Consider the following 23,181-nt stretch of genomic DNA (forward strand, 5'->3'; position numbering starts at 1 on the left):
ATTCATATAGAACCCTTCATCATAAAATCTCAGGGCGGTTCACAGAATAAACTTAGGCAGGTTGTCTGCTTTCAATTCTTCCTCTCCCACCCTCTCAGATTGTTTTGCCCATTGCCTGAGAAGATGTCCCCAGGTAACAGTGGTACCTCGGGTGAAGTACTTAATTCATTCTGGAGGTCCGTTCTTAACCTGAAACTGTTCTTAACCTGAAGCACCACTTTAGCTAATGGGGCCTCCCACTGCTGCCGTGCCACCGCCACACAATTTCTGTTCTCATCCTGAAGCAAAGTTCTTAACCTGAGGTACTATTTCTGGGTTAGCGGAGTCTGTAACCTGAAGCGTATGTAACCTGAAGTGTATGTAACCTGAGGTACCACTGTATTTTTTTAAAGAAAGAAATTGTTTTAATGCAAACAAGTCTAAAATCTACAGATGAAAGTAGCTTCTTGCAAGAGGCATACTCCCTAATCCCTGACACAAAGAAATGTCTCCTCCAGAATACACATGTGGATCGCCTAAACACAAAAATGTATGTGTTGTTTTTTTGCTTCCAAACTATTGTGTTTCCCTTAACTATATGCAGATTTAATCAATCGATTAGTTAGTCCATCAAGGCTCATACAACTTGTTGATTAAAATTGCTTCCATCAGGCTACATCCGTATTTTCACATTTTTATCCCATCTTTTATTCCAGATGCTGTGTAGGTACCCCTTGTTTTAACCTCAGAACAATATCAGGTAGGGTGGCTGAGGGAATATGATAAGTTTGGGTCATCTGGTGAGCAATTAAACCCAAGTTGCATCAACTTTAGGCCAAACTAAACATGTTTTTGTTCTTGACCTCTTTAGCCCTGGTGTGCGAGATATTTAAGGAGCAAGCTGGGTCAAAACTGTGATATTGGGGAAAGTGGGTGTCAGAGCTGCCCCTCGGTCCCAGCTCACAGAGGACCAACGCCAGGCTGTGTTTATGTACAAAGGTCTTTATTGAAGTTCAATTTCCATTTCAAAGCCGCAGCGCGCAGCTCTACGTCCTAAACCCTAGACCGGCGAAGTCCCGTCTGAGTCTCCTCCCCTCTGACACCAGTTTAATATCCTAGCCCTGCTCCACCTTTTCCGCTGCTCTCTCCTCCTCTGGGTCCTTCTGCCCGTTGGTGCATTCCCCTTTCTAGACTCCTCTGACGCTGAGTCGCTTAGCTCCTCCCCCTGCCTCCGGCGAGCTTTGGGACCCGGCTCCCAATCCTCCTCCTCTGAGGTCCCGCGCTCCTGTACATTTGAACTTGCTTCTCGCGCCAAACCAGTGACCTTCCTCCTAACCGTTACACTACTCCTGTCACTGCTTCCCTCTTCCGGAATACTGGCCGGATCTGACCTCCCCTCCGTTGTCCGACTCTCCGATGGAGGCGTGGTCAGCCCTGCCTCATCTTCTCCCCCTGGTGGGGAATCCACTGGCCCTGATACTTGGGACTTTTCCCCCTCACTATGCTCTGGTGGGGAAGCTGGTCCTGATTTCCAACTGCTGCTCTGGGAGTCCCTGCTCCCCCCTTGCTCCTGGGGCGTTCCCCTTGGGAACCCTCTACCCCTGGCCACTGGCGCCCCCTTCTGCGAATCTTCCGATTCGCTGGAGAGACTCATGGAATCCCTTGGGCCACTGTCATATTCTCCTACGCTCCCCTCGGATTCTTCCCCTTCGCTCTCCATCTCCTCTCTTCCCTGTGCCTCTCCTCCTGAGCCTCTGACAGTGGGTTTTAATCCTTTGCCACCTACATGATCCCCACCATATCCCACTGCATTGGATTGGCTCTGCCACTGATACTAGCAAGCCGTTATAGCCATTAGTTCTTTTTCTCCTGCTGCCAGTGCCATTGGCAAAACAAAAAGGGGTTTGAGGTCTGGATCAGGCCTTCAGGCCAGCAATTTGTCACCTCTAGACTAGACGGTTCCCCACGAATGCATCCAATCCCACCTTCAATGCATCACCCATGCGCAGATGGAAACTGGAAGTAATACTGACATTTCAATAACATTCAGCTATAGTTTAAGCAAAAGTCATGAGAGGAGCCATGCATATTGCAAATCCAATAATCATGATAAATTTAATATGCATGTGCTAAGCCAAGAACCAAGGTAAACTCTTTGAACAACTGGCTCAGCTTCGAAGTCCAGCAATATAGTTTTAAAAGAATGGCAATATGGTAGTAGAACTTGTTGTGGTAAGGAAACCCTATCGATCAGAGAGGCAATTTCTTCCCCTTGAAGGAATATCAGCCAATAAGCAAATTCATTTGTTTTTAGAAAGTTAAATAGAAAGACCTCAAAGGTATGTAAGAAGCAAGCTGAAATAAGCATCTGGATCAGATTGAGCTAAATCTATGACAGAGGCGATGGAGCATTCACTGCCTTTATGATGGGCCAGGCATTTAGTTTTGGAGGGAAAAATGAAACTGTGGTAAGACCACCACTCTGAAAAACACACACTGAAAAAAGCACACTCTGGAAAAAATAGCCACCCTTCCGAGGAAACGAAAGAGGGGATGTAGTGGTTAGTGTCAGATGAAGACTCAGATTCAAATCCTCACTTGCCCACGAAGCTCACTGGGTGGTTTGGGGCCATTGCGTATCTCTCAGGCTAACCTACCTCACACGGTTCTTGTGGGAACTAAATTGGAGGACAGCAGGCTAGTTTAAGGGGTTCAGACAGGAGAGCAAAACACTGACCACTGGTAACATTTATTTATTTTATGGTTTATCATTTACAATCTTCATCTTGAGAGACTACCTGCTACATGAGTCTGCTTGTACACGCAACTACAACTTGATTGAGGATGTTGTGCCCCCCCCCCAAATGCAGATCATTATTTATACTACTGCAATTGGGTTAGCTCCTTCTCGGATAAGGAACTATTTTATTTATTAAATGGCACAAATCAAAGAGCCCACCCGGCCCACCCGTGACTCCTGCCTGCTTTGTTCTGCTGTAGTGTTTGATCAGGAGGCTCAAGAAAGGTTTTCCAGAGCTACTGGCTGTGAGAGAAGCAAATACACAGCAAAACAGCTTGTTAACAGCAGCCTTCAAGAACTCCTTCAAAGGGGGGCGGTGGATGGGAAACAACATACAGTTCCGTATGATTAAGACAGACAGACAACTGACCATGTCTATTATTAATTATCTCCACCCACCCGTCCTGATTTCAGTGGATACAGCATCGGAAAGAGATATTATAGCTTAGCCAGGTCTCTGCCTGAGACTTTGCAGAGCTACTACCTGCCAGAATAAACCAGGGATGGGGCACATGTGACCCTCTAGTTGTTGCTGAACTACAACTCCCACCAGTTTCAGCCAGCATGGCCAATAGCCAAGGATAATGGAACTTGTTGTCCCTGGGGGACCAGGGACCCATGCCCCTCCAGTTGTTAGTGGAATATAACTCCCATCATCCTGGACCAGTGGGCATTGCAGGCTGTGGCCAGTGGAAGGTCACAGATTCCCCATATCTATCTGAAGCCTGAGGAATAAAGCTTTTCCATCATTGTTTCCCCTCAGAGCCATCACAACCCACCACTGCCTATTGTGTATTAATTGTCATGTGTTGTCAGCCATCTTGGAAGCAGAAAGATGGGATATAAATATTTTAAATAAACACAACAAAATCACTACCATCATCTCATAGTTTATCTAAACTATGAGAGGACTGTTTTCCATAAGCTTTTCTATATAGTGTTTAAAATAACCCTGTAAGGCAGACCAGTAGTATTATCCCCAAACCCCTGATGAATGGCTTCTCAAAGACAGCCTAGCAAGTTCATTGCTTCAGCAATATTTGAAACGGGGTTTTCTGGGTCCTGGTACTTTTGTTCTCCTTTCAGATTGGATGAGATCCTTTCCTATTTGTTGGTCATGTTTATGATCCTGTAGTTGTCTGTTTTACAGAGAGACACGTGCTTTGGTCTTCTCCCTCTGCCATTTTCAAGATGGCGACGGCTCATGCCACCATAGGTCTATTTTCAGTGCTCATTGAAGACCTTCGTTGTCCAACAAGCATCTTATGTGGAAATTTTTATCCCAGTCTGTAACTGTATTGAAAATCAAATTCTTTTAATACACAATTTTTTAATGTTTTTATTGTTTGGTTCCTCTGAGATGCTTCATGGGAAGTGATTCATAAATGGGGAGAAATATACAAAATATTCTCTTTCAGCTTCCTTTCATAGGTTTATCTATGCAGTAACAACATTTAAAAAAACAAACAAAGGGCACTAGGAAAGCCACTCTGGGGAAACTAACAAATATAAGCATGGTGATGTAGTTAACATTGGTTAATTATACATCTTCCGCTTGTCTTTGTTCTATGCATCTTTTAAGATGAGCGTTTTAATGAGTTAATGTGGCTGCTCTAGAATTAGAAGAAAAACATTGATCCCTTCCTCTCTTTCTTTTTTTAAAATTTATGTGCACTGAAGTTAGAAGATTAGTAGGTGTTGTAAAGGGATTATACAACCGTTAATCCTGTTCGGCAGTGATAAAGTTCTTTGCTTTTGAGCAAGAAGGTTTAACACATTTCTTCGTCTGAAATTGTCAAGAGCCCAATGAAGACAAATTATTTCCCCCTTTTCGGTTTCAGAAAATAAATGAGCATATGCATTTATTTGCTGGTTTTGCTGGAAATTAACTCTCAAAACAGACACAGGTGAAACACACAGCACTACTAAACTGTCCTTAGCAGAAACTCAGCTTGTAGCATTTACAACCAGAAAGCTGATGTCATGGGTTCAATAAACCAATAACATTCTGTGCACAAACCTCAAGCATTTCTCTGATGAAAATAGGGGTGTCCTGAGAAAAAGCAAGACATTACGGGATAATATCAGAAACAGGAATGGCTCCTGTAAAACAGGGGCGCTTGGAATGTCTAGACTCAGGCTGCTATCCTAAAAACTACTGGCAGCAAATTTGCTAAACTCAATATGGCTTACTTGTGAGCAGACATGTATAGGAATGTCAGACTGCAATTCTGTGCACATTGACCTGGGAGTAAGCCTCAGGAACTTAGTGGGGCTTGCTGCTGAGTAGACATGCATAGGACGGCCTCGGCCCAGTGTACCTGAAGGAGTGTCTCCACCCCCTTCATTCAGCTCGGACACTGAGGTCCAGCGCCGAGGGCCTTCTGGCGGTTCCCTCACTGCGAGAAAAAGTAATTTCTTGTTCTGCATTCCAGTAAACATTTTGACCTTGGAGAAAAGTCACTTGGTTCTTGTTTACTTGCAAATTCAGTTCAAACAGAAGGACACCGGAGGAAATCATCTGGTGTGCATAAGGAGCGCTTGGCCAACATTTAAAAAAACACAGAAACAAGAGGAGCTTGAATTATTTGTATCTATGGCAAGGCAGGACAACAGGCAAATTGCAGACAGATGCAAAAGTTTACCGTAAGCAGATGCCAAGAGGAAATGTGCCCTGTGCTTGTAAGGAGCAGCGATAATTCAGTTTGCGAGAGAGCCACTTATGTGCAACAGTATTAAGTTAGTTGCAGAAAGGGAATAATTCATGCTGCTGCTAAAGTACAGTGGCCACAGGCCAGCGCATTCTTGAATTGTGGTCTCCACATGACTGTGACCTACCAGAACTGTCAGCTGAAATACTGGCGCTCAGAGCAGGGAAAAGGCTCTTATCACATTCCAAATGAGAAGCTGTGCAAAGGACCATTTGCATCACAAAGGTTTCTAATCACAAAGTCAGAAATCTCTAAAATTCTTTCATGCTTCATGTTCTAAATAATGTAATCACACAAAAGAACATTATTAGAAGAATACATGCCGCCAATCATCCGTTTGGTGGCTGAAGAAGCATTGTGTGTGCTCTCATGCATGGGCTGAATGCGGGTTTCTCTGCTTCTGCAACAATGATTGGCTCCTGCAGGTAGGTGAGAGTTGCATTTGCAGAAACGCACCACATGGAAGGTCCGTGCTGGTGTGGGACATGGGCTGAATTTTGCATAAAGTCCCATGGGTAACACCTACTCTAACAGAGTGTTGCCCTCGCCCTCTTCTTGCAGGCAGCTAGACTGAAGATGCAACCATTCCCTGCCCCCTGCTCTCCTAGGGCAAGGCAAGGGCTGCACCCCGTGGGCAAATTCAAGGGGCTGCATGGGAGTGCTGGGTGGGACCAGAAGCAAAAGGGGCGGGGACAGAGGAAAAAGAGGGCGGGGCAACAGGTGTGAGTCCTGCATTTGTACAGTATGCTAAAGTCCAACTGCATACAAGCCATTCAGCCAAGCAAGAAGCACCATCAAGTTCAGTAGCACATTCCAATCCAGGAAATGCACTTGAAGAGGGCATACAGCAGAGCCAATGAGGGTGTGTGACCTGTGCAGAGTTCCAAGGGCCAAGTAAAGAAGCCTCGAGGGCCACATTCAGGCCCTAGCCGGATGTTCCCCACCTTTTTCCTACAGAGCCCAATACCTCGCTCCCTGCTTCGGAATTCAAGCTGGCAATGAACTTCAAGAAAAATATTTATTAATTCTAACCAGCAGCTCATCCTCCGTATGCTGTAGCTAGGGAGGGAAAGAAAGCTGGCGCAACTTGACAATACAGCTGATTGTTTCTGGTACTCAATCGGATGGGCTTCTCCTTCTTCCTTCTCTCCTCCTGTGCTCATTTTCTTTTCATTGAGAGGGTAAAAATAATCTGAGATCTTGCATTCTTTGCAAGAATGGGAATCAGCTCAGCTTGGAAGCTCCGGGGCTGAGAAATAATACCCAGGAGCTCTGTTATAATCCTAAAGTGGCATACTTCTACTCTACATCAGGCTAAGGAAACTTTTCCAGCCTAAAGGCAGGGAGTACTGGGTTGCCCTCTGCCAAGATGGGAGCTGTTTCCTTTTTGCCTTACATCCCAATGCTGGAGTCATTTCAAAGAGCCAGGCAGCACATGTACCGTACATTTAAAGTGCACACACAGAGAATCCTAGAAACTGTACTTGACCCAGTGGCGTAGCGTGGGTTGTCAGCACCCGGGGCAAGGCAAGTAATTTGCGCTCCCTAACCCGTCGATTTGCGCCCCCTAACCCTAACCCCCAGATGTTGCGCCCGGTGCGGCCGGCCCCCCCTGCACCCCCCACGCTACGCCACTGACTTGACCCATTGCAGAACTCTAGTTTCCAGCACTCTTAACAAACTGAAGTTCCTAGGATTTCTTGGCGGGGTGAAGGTAATTGTGCTTTAAATGTATGTACACAGATTTTGTGTGATGACAGGAAACACTTCACAACTCGCAGCCACAGTCTTGTTGCTCAAAACGAAAAGGAAAGTTCACTACAGCCAATCAAAGACAATCACCCTAGGGCCACAACCTCTCTCACCACCAAATGAATACAAGCGAATAGTAAAGAGAACCCACACAAGTGACACTGACACAAAACCCCACACATACACTAAGTAGAAAAGAAGCATTGCCACCCGACCCCACCCCACTCACCATTCCCCCCTCCACCTCTTTCCCCCTTTTCTTTCTAGTGTAACCCTAATGTCTCACAGCAAATGAAACTGATCTGTAGAAAATGCAGCGCTTTTTTCTGGGGGAGACGCAGGGGTACGCATACCCCTAAACGGGGCAGTATTTCAATATGAGTAGGAAAATGAGAGTACCCCTAAACATTACGGTATTTTTTCTAGAAAAAAAGCACCGAGAAAATGATAAGCATGCAACCCAGTGGCAGACTTTGGGTTCTCAAATTTCATCTGTGCCCTGTGTGACGCTGAAATTCTGCGCCCTCCTGTCTCTCACAGTCCGTTCTAAAGCATTGTTTTGGCACCCTCTGCTGCTTGGCACCCAGTGTGACTGCAAGGGTCATGCCATCCTTAAACCGCCTGTGCCCAACCCAAAGGCCCCTTCCTAGTATTGTAAATGGCCACTTCCAATTGGCCAGGGACAAATGGCAGCACTCAGAACCTACACAGCCTATTTGCTGCCAGGCTTAGGCCCTGCTGGTTCGCCTTAGTATTAGCTCCTGTTCCTGTGTTGGCTGGGGCTAATGGGAACTGTAGTTCAAAACATCTGGAGGGTGCCAGGTTGCAGGAGGTTTGTCTAACACTAACCAGCAGTAGTTCTCCAGGATTTAAGCTGTGGATTCTCTATTGGGAAGTGCAGACAGGGACTGTGTGCAAACCCTGCATTTAAAGCACCCCCTCCACACACAAAGAATCCTGGGGGTTGTAGTTTGTGAAGAGTGCTGGGAATTTTAGCTCTGGGGGAGCCAAGGCAGGTCTATTAATACTAGCTGAATCTTCTTTCATGTCAGCAGGGCAAGACGGAGGAGATTGGTGCAGCTGCAGCAGGGAAAACAAATCACATTAGCGTTTACCTTTGGATTCTGTTTTTATGCTCTGCATGGCTTTGCGCTCATCCCAAAGCTAATGCATGTTCGTTTTCAAGGCAGACCTCCAAAGCCGGCTTGCCAAATGGTGCCAGTCTACGCAACGTAATTCATCGTTTGCAGAAGTGCTTTAAGATCCTTCAGTGAAAGTGCCCAGTGAAGTGTGCTTTAAAATGTTATTTCATTATAGCACAATGGGACTGCCCAGAAAACCCATGAGATTCTAACTGGAAAGCAAGGCTCCTTTTTCCTTCATTCCAGTGTCTGGTGTGCTGATGAAATGCAGGACATTTCAGGGTGGCTGAAATTTGCTGGAGATGCAAAAAGGACCTTATTTCAAAGACACAGGAGACAGGAAGGTTTTGTTGTTGCGCCTGTAGAGATATTTACATTTTACAAAGCTACAGTTCCCAGTGCCCTTAAAACTACAGCTCCCAGGATTCTTGGTATGTATGCAGCTGTAGACTGCAGCAGTGTCTGCTCTAAACCACAAAGTTACCTGGACACTTTGGACACTTTCACAATATTTCCATCCCTTTTCCCGTCGCTCCCTTCCTTTTCCCGATACTTTAGAGATGGGTGGGAGTGGGGATTATTGCACACGCGGTCTAAGGGAATGCGCTGGTCCCAGCACATTCCAGATGTGGCAAAACAAGCTCCGATGTGCAAGTATGAATTATGAACCTACAATGTTTCCTTCCCTGGCAGAGTTTCCGCACCTTCTGACGACGCCTGCTTTTACAGCACATGCAGCAGAAAAAAAACACCCAAATCATAACATAGATAGTACAAAGGGAGCATTGACGAACTTAAGGACAGTTCAAGCACAGGCCACAGTGTTCGTGCCAGATGGGGAAGTTATTGTGTGGCCTGCAGCCCTAACACCAACTAGCGCCACTGAACAGTTTTGCTACTGCAGGAATATGCTCACAGGTGCATCTGTAATTCATAGTACACCCTTCCTGCCATCCATTCACAGGCAGGTATGGAGCTCAGAAGACCTGTGAACTAGCAGACGGGAATTCTGGAAGCTTCTGGCTGCAGAAGAGGGTTCACCCCCATTGCCCTCCTCAGCATTGCCCTACAGCTGTTATTAGGCTGCATCCATACCATAAATTTATGGGACGTGGGTGGCACTGTGGGTTAAACCACAGAGCCTAGGACTTGCCAATCAGAAGGTCGGAGGTTCGAATCCCCGCGATGGGGTGAGCTCCCGCTGCCCTGTCCCTGCTCCTGCCAACCTAGCAGTTCGAAAGCATGTCAAAGTGCAAGTAGATAAATAGGTACCACTCTGGCGGGAAGGTAAACGGCATTTCCGTGCACTGCTCTGGTTTCTCATGCTGGCCACATGACCCGGAAGCTGTACGCTGGCTCCCTTGGCCAATAAAGCGAGATGGGGGTCCCTTTACCTTTATACCATAAATTTAAAGCACCATGATGGCACTTTAAAGAGCTGCGGCTCTCCTCCCACTCCCAAGAATTCTGGGAGCTGTAGTTTGTTGAGGGATGCCAAGAGTTGCTAGGATACCTTCATTCCCCAGAGGGTTTTAAGAAGCAATCCCTCTTTGCGGGGAACAGTGTTTTGCATTAGATAATAAGGGGATGTCATAAGGTGCTTTGGGCACAGCCCAATGTGGAAAAGCAGCATATAAATGAACTCATAGTCTGGGGGCCACTCAGTGCACTGTAAACGTGATTGTAACAAGAGAGCGATGGACTAAACCCAAGATTGGACAGGTTCAACCCCTCACTAGGTGGCCTTGGACTAGTTGTTGTTGTTTCGTCATTTAGTCGTGTCCGACTCTTCGTGACCCCATGGACCAGAGCGCGCCAGGCACTCCTGTCTTCCACTGCCTCCCACAGTTTGGTCAAACTCAAGCTGGTAGCTTCAAGAACACTGTCCAACCATCTCGTCCTCTGTTGTCCCCTTCTCCTTGTGCCCTCCATCTTTCCCAACATCAGGGTCTTTTCCAGGGAGTCTTCTCTTCTTACGAGGTGGCCAAAGCATTGGAGCCTCAGCTTCAGGATCTGTCCTTCCAGTGAGCACTCAGGGCTGATTTCCTTAAGAATGGATAGGTTTGATTTGGACTAGTTAAACATCATTCTCTCTCGGCCTAACCTACCTAACAGGGTTGTGCAAAACAGGTGGGTGTAGGTGGGAACAACCACTTACGGTGGTACCCCGGGTTACAGACGCTTCAGGTTACAGACTCCGCTAACCCAGAAATAGTATCTTGGGTTAAGAACTTTGCTTCAGGATAAGAACAGAAATCGCACGGCGGCAGCGGGAGGCCCCATTAGCTAAAGTGGTGCTTCAGGTAAAGAAGAGTTTCAGGTTAAGAACGGACCTCCAGAATGAATTAAGTTACTAACCCAAAGTACCACTGTACATTTCTCTTGAGTTTTTTCTTTTCTTTTTCCAGTTGCCAAAAAATGCTAGCTTGACTGTTGGAGGGTGAGCAGGAATGAAATGGAGTATCCTGAAAAGGGGGGAAAGCTGACTGGCTGGTATTCTGAACAGCAGCACTTCCCACTGCAGTATTCTGTTGAGTGTCCTCTCCAGTTTCTTTTTTTAAAAAGCTTGTGTGTGTGTTTTCCCACTGATCTGACTCTGATCTCTAGCCCAGCTATGGAGGAAACGCCTTCACTGACAACTTTCCCCAGGGGTTTCTTTAACTTTTATTTCTGACTGCAGTGGTACTTTCCCTTCTTTTCATTTTCCTGCATTTTGTTTTTTGTTTAAGTCAGGGGGAGCTGCCAACAGTGTGTAATGTCTTTTCTTGTCAAGCAAGGTCACCAAGACATTTTGAAAAATGGGCACGATGCCACACTTACCCTTATGAGTCAGCTGTCACTGGGACAGACAATCCCAAGTGAGACTGTCAGCGCTGCAGTAGGACACCGAGTGCAGGAAAAGGTACAATAAACATTTCTGCCAGTGTTTGATGTTACTTCAGAAAATTGCAGTATCCAACTTGCTTCCCCTTGCAAGTGTTTGCATTCACATGCTATCAGGGGTCATAGTTCAAAATACCCGGAGGGCACCGGATTGGGAAAGGGTGATAACAGAATAAGGCAAGGAAGGAGCACTCTGCAGTAGCAGGAATTAACTCACAGCCTAATGGCAGCTATTATGAGCCGCAATAACGGTCTGTACTGTAATGTGGGCTGTACATTGCATACTTCCATACAAAATGCCTTGGGACATCTTGGATAGAGACCTTTTGTGTGCATGGAAATTTGAAGTAGCCATAATGATGGGTCTGATTCTGCACACGTGACTTAAACTCTTAACACGAGACTCCGTCCCAAAGCATTCCCTCTTAAACGGGGAAGAGAGGTGGGCTTTCTGCATCTCAAAGCAGCCACCAATGAATCACTGCATTAAAGCTGAAACTAACTCTCATGCTTGTATTGATTTCAGTTTCAACATCGTTTTAAGTCCACTCCCGACCCCAAATGCAATTTAATATTGTCAATTGAAAGAAACTGCTGGGCTAAATGATCCAGCAGGACTCTTCCTGCTTTTAGTTTCTTGTTTTTCCTCTTATTAATCCCTCCCCCCCCAAAAAAACAATAATCCAATCTGCTCTCTGTATGTACTTAATGCTGCTGTGGCTACGTCAAGCCAATGGATTCTTGTCCAAGCAACTCAAGAACTGTTTAGTACAGCTTGTCAGACACTTGGCTCAGTCCAAAGCCCTTCCTATTCCAAATCAGATGCTTCAGGTAATTTGCCTCCATTAACTGCGAATAGAAATCAAATGCCCATTACGGGCAAGTATTAAATACAAACTCACAAAGACAGTGCAACACAGAAAATGTGCAGAAAACTGCACCCCTTATGTTTTATGGTAGGAACCCATTATTGCTCCAACATTGATTTTGTATTTAAAACAAGGAGAAACAAAATCAGTTTTAAAATACTACATCCAGGAGTATTTTTCTGAATTGTATTGTCCGGTCTACAGGCAAAGGGTTAGAACCGATCCTGTTCGGTCAAACGGACCAGACCTTCTATCAAGAGACAAAACAGGAAGTGGCAGAATTCTGTTGACAAGCAGAATCTATTTTCGCAGAATTGCATGGATTTTATACTAAAAAACAACCAATTACAGATAGCAAGCAGTCTGTCACACAGGGATAGGGAGCCTGTGGCCCTCCAGATCTTGGTGAACTACAACTCCCATCATACTTGATCATTGGCAATGCATGCTGGGACTGATGGGAACTCGGGAGTTTGTTCCTCAAGTTTCCTTCCCATATCCAGATTTCAGGGAGACCTCTGAAACAACAATTATAGGTCTGCTACTTTGATTTTTTCTGTTCAACTATTTTGTTCTGAATAAAACTGTTTTGGTGAAAATTTAGTCTTTTTTGGTGTTCTACTCCTCAGCTAGGGACACGGGTGGTGCTGTGGGTTAAACCACTGAGCCTAGGGCTTGCCAATCAGAAGGTCAGCGGTTCAAATCCCTGCAACGGGGTGAGCTCCTGTTGCTCGGTCCCTGCTCCTGCCATCCTAGCTGTTCGAAAGCATATCAAAGTGCAAGTAGATAAATAGGTACCACTCTGGCGGGAAGGTAAACGACGTTTCTGTGAGCTGCTCTGGTTCGCCAGAAGCGGCTTAGTCATGCTGGCCACATGACCTGGAAGCTGTACGCTGGCTCCCTCGGCCAATAAAGCCAGATGAGTGCCGCAACCCCAGAGTCGGCCACAACTGGACCTAATGGTCAGGGGTCCCTTTACATTTACTCCTCAGCTACAATTCTTATTTTTTAAAAAAATTCTGTCATCTCATTTAACATCATTTTCCAAATAACACCACATTAAGGATTTTCTATGTCGCATAAACACACACTTGAAGCTACAGAGTATCCTGCTTTCATCTGCAATCTTATGCAAAAAAATTACTTTTCATAATGCATTAATTCCATATGGACATTGCAGTACTTGGTACTTCGATACTAGTTGATAACAGGAATGCAGTGTTTATAATTTTCATTCCTTCCCATGCATTTGTTTTCCCAAAGTGAAAAGCTAAGGATTACAGCCTTATACCAGAACATCAACCTGATTCTTGGATACAGAATGAGCTAAAGAGCTCCCCCTTGTGTGAGCAAAGCAGCCAACGGCACCCCAAACTTCAAGAAGAAATTTGAACTAGCCAACCGTGGGAGTACATTAGAAGCAAGAAGTCTTTTTTGGGTCAAATTTTCATTTTCATCATTATCAAGCCTGCAGTACTAGAGATTCAGATTTCCTTTTTACTGTGAGGGGCACAAAGGGATGAACCATGTCCACTTCCGGTAGGGACAATGATAATTCACACAACATAGCCTTTTCTGCTTGAAGATTGTAGTCAGAAGAAAAACACACAATCACAGCTTTAATTTAAAAAAAAAACACCAGCACCAAATTAATCCCAGGTATTCGGGGCTTTATTTTTCACAGGCGAGTAACCAAAAGCAGAGTTGAAACCAGATTCCATGTGTTCATTAGATACTGTCGTTTTATACATAACAGTGCTCCACCCTGGTTTAATACTGGCAGCTAGCAATAGATTTACTTTGGGTGGGTAACTTTTCTGTACTCTTGGCCTCGAGTGTGTGTGTGTGTATAAGCTTCTTCGCATCAGAGCTTTTTTTGCAAATGCTATAAACCGGTTGCCACTGTTTGGGCTGTGCCACAGAAAGTTAGGGCTCCCCCATCATTGACTGAAAATACAGCACAGTCTCCAGCAGAACCAGGTCAACCTATCTCTTTTTTCAATAAGCACACAGTAAATGATTAATTTAAAAACAGCCACCACAAACTGGAGTGTACACAACTGGGGGAGTGAGAACGGTGGGATGAGGGGGACATGAAGAAGGCAGAAAGCAAGTCTCAAAGCATATAAATGGGAGCAAATACATTCCTTCCAGAATTCCCAACTCAAGGGTGAGAGTGCTACAGCCCCGGTGTGGAGCTCAGTGGTTATGGGACAAAACATTTGAGTCTGACCACATCGCATATTGGGACCTGATGAAAACCTGCGTTTTTCTAGTGGTCCAGGTTCCATTTCCACAGAAAGCATAGAGCACACACGTCACTCTGAACTGAGCGTGTACGTGCCACTTTGAGATAGGATAAGTGATGGCTCTACAGAAAATCCTGCATTTCACGCAATACTTGAAGACTTTTACACAGATGATATTTACCAATATGGAAACATTCCTATAGGATGCTTTCCTTTCTATGGGGATTAAAGACTGTCCACCTTCTGAGTTCACTCATGCAAGGTATTTTTAAATTCCTCAATGGAAAAAGTACACAGACCAGGATTCAAAGTGTGTGTCTAAAGTACATCTGTGTGCACACAGATTATGTTGATGATGTTGGCTTCCCCTTCCAGCAGCAGTCCAGCCTCCACATGGTCCCTGCACCTTTCGGACCTGCATTTCGGGAAGGGGGGGTGCTAAGGGTGTATCAGGGAGTTACTGCTGGAAGAGAGAGGCTGAAAAGCCCCAGTGAACACAAGGTGCATTGTCTTCCAGCCACAGTAAAATATTAACACTGATTTTGCCAAAGATCTGCATGTGCGCTCTATCTATGCATATAATTAACTGTGCATGTGAGCACTAGTTTCAGCTGACAAACATGGCTTTTGGCAGCACTGTATTATAACTAGGGCCACATCTCTACCAGTGTGAGTGGGAATTTTATTACTGACTCCAGCAGTCATATTTCTATGTGTTGCAGGCTCTGCAAAACAGGACAGGCTCTTTGGAAGAATGGGCATTATTAACACTAAACTGAACAGTGTGAAATGTTCATTCGGAAGAGCCCTAACATTTTCTGACTTTGGTCTTGCATAAATAGAAAAACACACACATACACATTGGTCTCTCTTGAGTAACTGACTCTAAAGGGATTAAGACAGAAAACTAAGTGACCTTGAGCATCAACCAAAACCAAACCAAAAAACAACCCATTTGGAAATTATGCAGCATGCTAAGAATACACAGATGTAAAAGTACACATATTTCAAAATATGATCAAGAAACCCAACATTTGTCAACGGGGAAAGTTCCAGACATGTACATTTTCCCCCAGGCCAGTAACATTTAGCACAGTTGCAGCAAATAGGATATAGCAGCTTTTGATGCAAGAGTTTGCACATTCATGATTGAAAAGAAAAACAGAGCTTTCCATGGATTAGCAGCTGCATAGTGAGCGCATTCAAAAAGCTGATCCTTTGTGGCACATAAGAAGTCATGGATTATGGTGGTCTTTTTTCTATTTACAGTCACTTTGCTTCATATCTTGCAGTGCATATCCCATGACATTATCACAGCAAGCAGCTCTTCCCAGCTGAAGTGTGATGGAAAGGATGTGGGTTCTCACTTAACCAGTCACCTTAGCCATGTCTTTTGGAGTAAGTAGCCCCACAACGTGATTGGCACACACAAATCAAGACCAACTAAACACAGAAAGCAGAATCTATGCAAAACTGGCCTAATCCCAACAGCTTAAGATCTGGGGGTTCAATACTTCATTATTATGATTATTTCATTTCTTGGGAATGATGCCGTGAGACCAATTTTCCAATGGGTAGGGGGATTAAAAAAAAACACCAGGGAACAAAAACTGCTGAAGCATTCTGTAAAACTGACCCCTGGAAGAAGTGGAGTTAGTTTGTATAAATGTGGGTTGGTTTTTTTAATGTTAGACCACAATAATACAAAGAGCATTGTATCACCCATGGGGAAGCTGCTGTGTTAGGCCAGGTAGAGATTTGCAAAGCTTTAAGCATGAATTTTGGTTTATAATTTGGATAATTTGCTGCTGTTGGGAGCTTAGGCCTTTAAAGAGAAAAGAACGGTGTAGCTGAAGTGATGATAAACATACAGGAAACTGGAGATGTTAGAAAATAAACAATATATATATATATGTATGTGCCAATGGCTCTGGGCCTGTCTTCTTGCCAAGGGCCGACACAGCCCTGATTGTGTAACCGAATGTCATGAACACATTGAACATTTAGCAATTATAAAAATGACCTGAACAAAAATCATGAACGTACTTTCTAATACTTAGCACCCTGCTGACTGAAATATGGAACTGTTGATTTCCTGAAAAAAATCTAACAGCACAGAAAAACTTAGGTGCCAGAGCATCTTTCAGTCAAAAAGGTTCTGTTGAAAACGAACAAGAATGTAAAAAGCCCACAACTGAAAAACGAACAAAAAACAACAACTGGTTGCCAGTTAACTTGGAGTTATCGTCCTCAATTAAAGAAAGGCCTTCAGAAGGCACCCACACACTACTTGAACAAAGACTATCACAGGAACCCTTCAGGAGCAAGCAACTATTTTGCCTTTAAACATATTACTACGGTTTTGAGTGTCAAGTGCAGAAGATCTGAGCCAATGGATGGCAAGTGACGGCAGCGAATGATTTGCGATACACGGATGAGCTCCATGTTAACAAGGTCCAAGGACTCTGGTTGCTGAAGATGTTGTCCCCCTGTCTCCTCCGCCTATTCTCTTGTCGACCTTCCAGCAGGGAGTTCAGAACCAGGCCCAGTTTTGCTTCTTTGCTCTCAGAGGCACACTTCTGGAACAAATCTAGAAACTGATTCTCTCTCTTTCTCCTTCTCTCTTGTCTGTCTCTCTATCTCTTGCCAATTCCATTGGTTACTTTTGTTTTCGAATGGCGATTCCTCCTCCTAGATGAATGGCTCTCGCTGTTGCTGGAGTGTTTGGGCGGACTGTCTTCCGTTCCTAACAAGCAAGTCACATACACACACACACACACACACACACATTTATACAAGTGAGATGTGGTTATTTTAAAGAGCATCTTTTCTTACTGGCAAATGTAAATCTCTGGATTTATTAATGCATCCTGAGTCATTTTAGTTGAAACCGGTATGCCATCTAGTGGCTTAACTCCCAAATTATGTCCCCCAAATTATATCATCTGTTAAGAAAACCGTTTACCTACAATGTAATATAGTTGTCTCAACTCTTTCTTCAGTCTTGATATCAAGCTAGCTAGCACATGAAAACACTAGGTACTGGAGCAGGACTCTGGAGCAGGATAACTCTATAGACCAGTGTTTCACAAACTTTGGTATCCCGCTTTTTTTGGACTTCAATTCCCATTTCCCCTGCCCACTGGTCTTGCTAGCTAGGGATGATGGGAGTTGTAGTCCAAAAACAGGTGGAGACCAAGTTTGGGAAACAACAATCTATAGGTTTGCAAGGCAGAAGCTGTGGGTGAGATCCTGGTCTCCATACTCTGCTTCCCAAACCCTATGAAAATCTAGTGGGTGTGCATGTGAACTTTGAGGATCTTCAAGAGTGAGGGGTAGGAGATGAGAGCAATGCACAACTGTAAGCAGATGGGACACTGCTGTTGGTGGGATGGGGAAGAGATAAAGAGAAAGGTTGAGAAGAAAGCAAGCAGAACAAACTCTTTACTCAGCCAAACCCCCAGGAACTGCGGCGAGCTTCTTTGCAGGGGAATCAAGCAGTAGAATTCTAGTTGTGTGATTCCACATTTATCCACAGCTGCAAAGGAAACCACACTAACAGGACACATTTGTCATGCAGTTGACCGTGCCTACCTGGACCCCTGAATGGAGAACTCTGGCCATCATGAGGCCACAGTTTTTTTGGCCACTTCTCCTGGGTGAGAAGTGCCTACATGGGATGACAATCAGCTGGGACCTCTTTCTCAACACATGACAGCATTCAACCTGTGTGTGTGTGTGTTTTGTTTTGTTTTTTGTCACCCTGCAGTGTGTAGCATAAGGAGGCGGCCAGTTCTGAAGGCGAGACTTTCGCCTTGGGCTTCCAAAGCAGCCGATCAAACCCCAGGTTCCAAATTTAGAAGCTTTAACATTTAGAAGCTTTGGGAGGAATTCAACCGCAGAGCTAAAATTGCTCCAGTGGCAAGAGCAATTTCCCTGCTCCTCCCTGCACACTGTTCTGGAGATTCTTCTAACAGCCCCAAAGCCAATTTTTTTTGGGGGGGTGAAGGAGAGGAAGGGGAGCCCCGCTGCACCAGCAGAATTCCTTGAGCAAGCTTCTGCAAGTGAGGGTCTGTTAGTTTAATCCAACCGTTTATTAAGATTAAAGAATGGCAACGGAAAACAAGGAAGAAGTAGATGGTGGCATTATCTGACAGAAAAGTGTAAAAGATAAAACAACACAATTTAACACAGATGATGCTGGAAAAATTAGGGAACAAGGAAAAGGAACACTGGAGCCAAAAGTGGAAAAGGAAAGAAACTCAACAAAAAAAACTTATCCCCAACATCCAGGCAACATGTTTAATATACCTTGGATGGAGTGTCAGAATAGTATTTGGGGCACAAATACATTTTTTTAAATGGCGGGGGGAGAAGGAGAGAAAAGGAAAAGGAAAAGCATTCTGTGGCCACTAAGCATGTTCAGCCCTCCCTGGGCTGCTTTTTGGAGAGCTTCTCCTCTTTAGAGTTCCCTCACACCTCAAAAATATTTCTTGAACTTTTGCAAATTTTGTGGTTCCCCCAAATCTGTCCCTTTTGTGTCAGTGGTGCTACTTCAGCTGCGAGTCAGAGAGCTGAGATGCCCGTTAGCATGTACGATTCAGTTTTAGACAATTTTAATTTGATCCCCTTAACAACTGAACACAAGAAAGAAACATGCTGGTATGTTTCAAAAACCTAAATAAAATATACCAATTATCATCATTTATTAATTTATATAACCACTTGCCAAAATGGAATATGCCACTAAAGCTGAAAAATATAAAGAAAAAAAAATGTTTTCAGCACTGTAATATTTTGTAAGAAAAGTTTTTGTTTAGAATTTTTATAGATTTCAAGAAAGTTTTTAAAAGATGGGGGAAAGGAATTGCTAGGAAATTGTATTAAGAGATCATAGTACAGAAAAATGTGTTTTCATATGACGTAGAAGAAACACGAGTATATAAAAAAAAGATTACATAGAGCTTTAAAAAGCATGTTGAAAATCAGAAGGAAAAATCTGTGTTAATAAAAATTCTCTCTTTATATGTATATAGAAACAAGTGTTTCATTTACACTAAAATTTCAATTCATGACAAAGAACAACCGCTATATAAAGTGCGGGCTATTAAAATGCTTAACAGTAATTTTGTTTCATCCCCCACTCCATATTGACATAAGGACGGAGGGGCCTAGATCCAAGGAACCAGACAAATGGATCTGCATACCAAAGAGGGCTTGAACTTGGGTTTCTCAAATGGCAGCCCTACCCTGTAGCATCCCAACTCACAAAATGGGATGAGGACGTATTTCTTCAAAGAAGAAAGACAAACTTCCATTGGGCATGAACGTTGGAGAGCATCTGAAGAAGCTCCTTCGATCCCAGCCAATTTAACAATACAGCTGGGATGGGGATTGTGTGGGCCCTCAGAGGACTACAGCTTTCATTGTCCCTCATCGTGGACCACGATGGCTGGAGCCGTCCAGCAAAAAGTGGAGCGTCACAGGTGCTCCATCCCTCTGATTCAGAAGAGAGAGCAAGCCTCAACGCGTAAGCAGGCATTAAGAGATCAATGCAGACTCAAGGCAAGTGTGATGTTCCCTTTGTTCATCTATTCTCTTTTGCGCTACCGTTTCCAGCGTGAATTATTTCTAATGTTAAACGCAAGGCCATCGTTCACAATCCTTTGCCTGCGTGTCTTTGAGGTGGCTTATAAGTGCCGGCGTTAGTATAAGGGCACACGCCCTCAGAGCATCTCTGGCACGTGACCCCTCCCTCGCTGCCACTTCATCAGTGCCATGGTGATGAGGCCTGTCCTTGCTGTGGTGAAGCCTCCCGTCACAGCTCCTTGGCCCTTGTAGGCTGGAAATGCCACCTACGTACCCTAGAACCAGGGAGAAGGCTACAAAAAGCACTGAGTGCCCCAGAATCTTCAGTGCCCTAGAACTAAGTGCCCTGGAATCTTAAGGCTAATGCTAGACCTGCGAAGCCCAGTTGCTGCTTCACGCCACTTGGGGTACCCATTTTCCTAGGCATCATCTTTATTGTGTACTGGCATGCTGCTGAAAGGTGGTCTATTAAACTAAATCTATCTATCTATCTATCTATCTATCTATCTATCTATCTATCTATCTATCTGAGGGCCATTAAAAAACCAACTTGAGAATTCAGCCAATAAAGCTGCTGAAAAGGAAACAACTAGGGTGGGTGGGGAGGGAGATGTTTGTATGTCTGTGTGTGAGAGAGAGTGGACACCCACACCCATATATCTCCAAGGACTATTTGGCTGGGACAGAATGTACCATACAAACCACCAGTACCTCTAGTAAACTTAGAGTTAAGCCAGGAAGCATCTGGGATGTATGAGCTGTCTTCACTTTCTGACAGCGTCTGTGGAGACAAAGAGGATCATCGTGGGGTTTCCACCTTTGCAATCATCTACACTTACTGCCTCCAAACTCTATTAAACGTGCTTTCTGAAAACTGCAGAGATGACTGGTCAAACACTATACACGGTGCATTTTCCTCGCGCGCCTTCTTCCTAACGTACACACCGGGCTATACAGGTGAGGGTTGTTATGTAACCCAAACCTCCTCCTGCTGCTTGGCATTCCCATCTGCCCTTCCGCCCAGGTGCAATGACAATTTAAAAAATTGCTTTTCCAGCTGTAAGACTGGAATGATAGGGATGACTACACAGTAGGGAGTTAGTTGGGTCTGACTTCTGCTTAAGCAATGCAAGTCTTCCTGCAAAGAGCGGGCTTCTTAAATTTATGCATGAACAAATGCCATGTTTTTCCCCATTTACATGGTGCTCAGTACCAAGTCAGCAGGGATATGATAGAAGGGATCATTTCCATCCTTTTTGGTAACAGAGCACCCACATCTATGTGGCGTAGGATTTATTGAGGTGCATAAAATCATGAGGTAAGAGCACCCGTTTAGTGAGGAGGGAAGGTGTTGCAAAATCAAGTTACTATTCAGTAATAAGACTGGCTAGATCTACAATTCAGAGCTCAAGAACCCTGCTGCATCAAGCCGAAAGGACCACTGAGTTCAGCATCCTGAGTCCACTGGACCAAAAGCCTTCTAAAGACTGAAGGACTTTCAGTCTGCAGAAGGCAAAATCTGGACCCAACCCATTAGAAATAACCAAAATCAATGCTCTTATAATAAAATGCTTTTTGGGGGGTAATTTCTTCTCTATGTCCAAGAACGGACCTTAGAATCTTGACACCTTACCCTCACCAAGCTCCGGCAAAATAGACTTTTAACATGGCTTCCACACAAGCATCTTTCAAAATGTGCCTTGTGCCCAGTTAAGCATTACCTTTTCTCGCTGTCCGTAGTGGTCCGCATACCAAACCATTCCATATAAACAAAGGAAAGTAGTAACGGCCTACAACATTGGGAAAAGGGATGAAAAGGAGGGAGAAGAGTCAAAACCTACCAGCTTCTACATTAATTCCTTTATTATTTCAGGGCATTGCACCCCATCTTTCAACAAGTTGCCTCAGGATGACTTATAATGCATCGTTGGAGGTGAGCAATGTTGATGAACACTGAGCCTCTCTTCCTAGTGTATACATAAGTACCTATTTATACTACAAACATTTTTATTTTACACTACCACTATGAACAGGGAGGGCTATCACCCAATTAAAAAAAACAAACCAAAACACAACTATGCATATGAATTTTAGGGTTGAATTCTACACCGGAGGCCTGCTGCTTAAGAGGAGATAGCAAATATTAGGAATCTCTGGCCTGTGAGGTAAAGGAGGAACTTCTCCAGGCCTCCCTTTGGGACTCTCCTCAAGCGACACACCTCTCCCCAGTCCTGCTTTGTACACCACCCTTCAGTGTTTTGGCCTGGCTGGAATATGTACTCTAATCTGTGAATGCTTTTTTTCTTGTCTGGATGGAGGATAGAGAGGATAGAGCTTACTGGGTAATGGTAAAATTCACATTGAATGCTCTGTCCATTTTTCCTCTGGCCCCACACACCATTGGCGCGTGGTCCCCGAAAGGCTGCCCAGAAGAGCGTGAGACACTTGGGTTGAAATAAAAAATCCATCCCTGGCTATAGAATTTGGCAGAAGCTTCACTACGCCAGCAGAGCAGCAGCCAGGGATAGATTTCTTGGTGGAAGAATCCGCCATTTCTATTATTATTTTTAAGCAATGCGTCTAGGTTAAACATTGCAGCCCTGGTCACAAAGTTGTGTTAATGGGTAGATTGTGGCTTACATTTAGCCAATGACCAAAGAGAGATGGCAACTAACATGGTTGCCGTACCAAAGAGGAAGACCTAAGGAGCAAAGCATTGTGCAAAATAAAGAGCCACTTACCACACAAAGGAGCCAAAACACAACATATAATATCTGTGTTTTGGAGAAGAGGTCTTGACCAAATTTGATGCACACAATAGCTTCCAGGAAACCAATAACTCTGAGGGAATGACAAAAGAAGTACAGGCTGTTTTTAATTTAAGAGCATGCTTTGATATCTTCAGTGGGGGGCGGGGGTGTTTGCATGATTTTGTGAGCTAGTTTATAAATTGCTCTCATGTTATGGGGGGCTAAATAAGCTTTGAGGACCATCCATAATACAGCTCACTTTTGAAAGCCTTTAAAATCCTATACCTTGGGTCAGGCTCCGTCCCCCTTTAACAAAAACTCCTTCCATTTTTTGGTAACAACTTTGCTCCCCTTAATAAACAACCCCTTAGAGCATTTTTATATCTTTGTCAGAGCTGCTTTGTAATGCAAATGTAAAAAATGTACATGGGCTAGAATGGTAATTTGCATTACATGT

The 23,181-nt window shown here is 44.3% G+C and overlaps 1 protein-coding gene across 1 annotated transcript in view; it reads right to left on the reverse strand.

Annotated features, from left to right (window-relative positions):
- Positions 1–13,785: 13,785 nt before the first annotated feature.
- Positions 13,786–23,181, reverse strand: part of PTDSS1 (phosphatidylserine synthase 1) — a 38,610-nt gene continuing 29,214 nt past the window's right edge. Inside the window, exons 10-13 of the mRNA XM_081919766.1 lie at positions 22,716–22,815; positions 21,696–21,764; positions 20,686–20,755; positions 13,786–17,131 (exon numbers count right to left, since the gene is read on the reverse strand). Coding sequence (XP_081775892.1) covers positions 17,022–17,131; positions 20,686–20,755; positions 21,696–21,764; positions 22,716–22,815 — 349 coding nt within the window. The 3' untranslated portion in view covers positions 13,786–17,021. The remainder of the gene's footprint in view (positions 17,132–20,685; positions 20,756–21,695; positions 21,765–22,715; positions 22,816–23,181) is intronic.

This window comes from Podarcis melisellensis (genome assembly GCF_964234715.1).
Source record: "Podarcis melisellensis genome assembly, chromosome: 7".
Classification (NCBI taxonomy): domain Eukaryota; kingdom Metazoa; phylum Chordata; class Lepidosauria; order Squamata; family Lacertidae; genus Podarcis; species Podarcis melisellensis.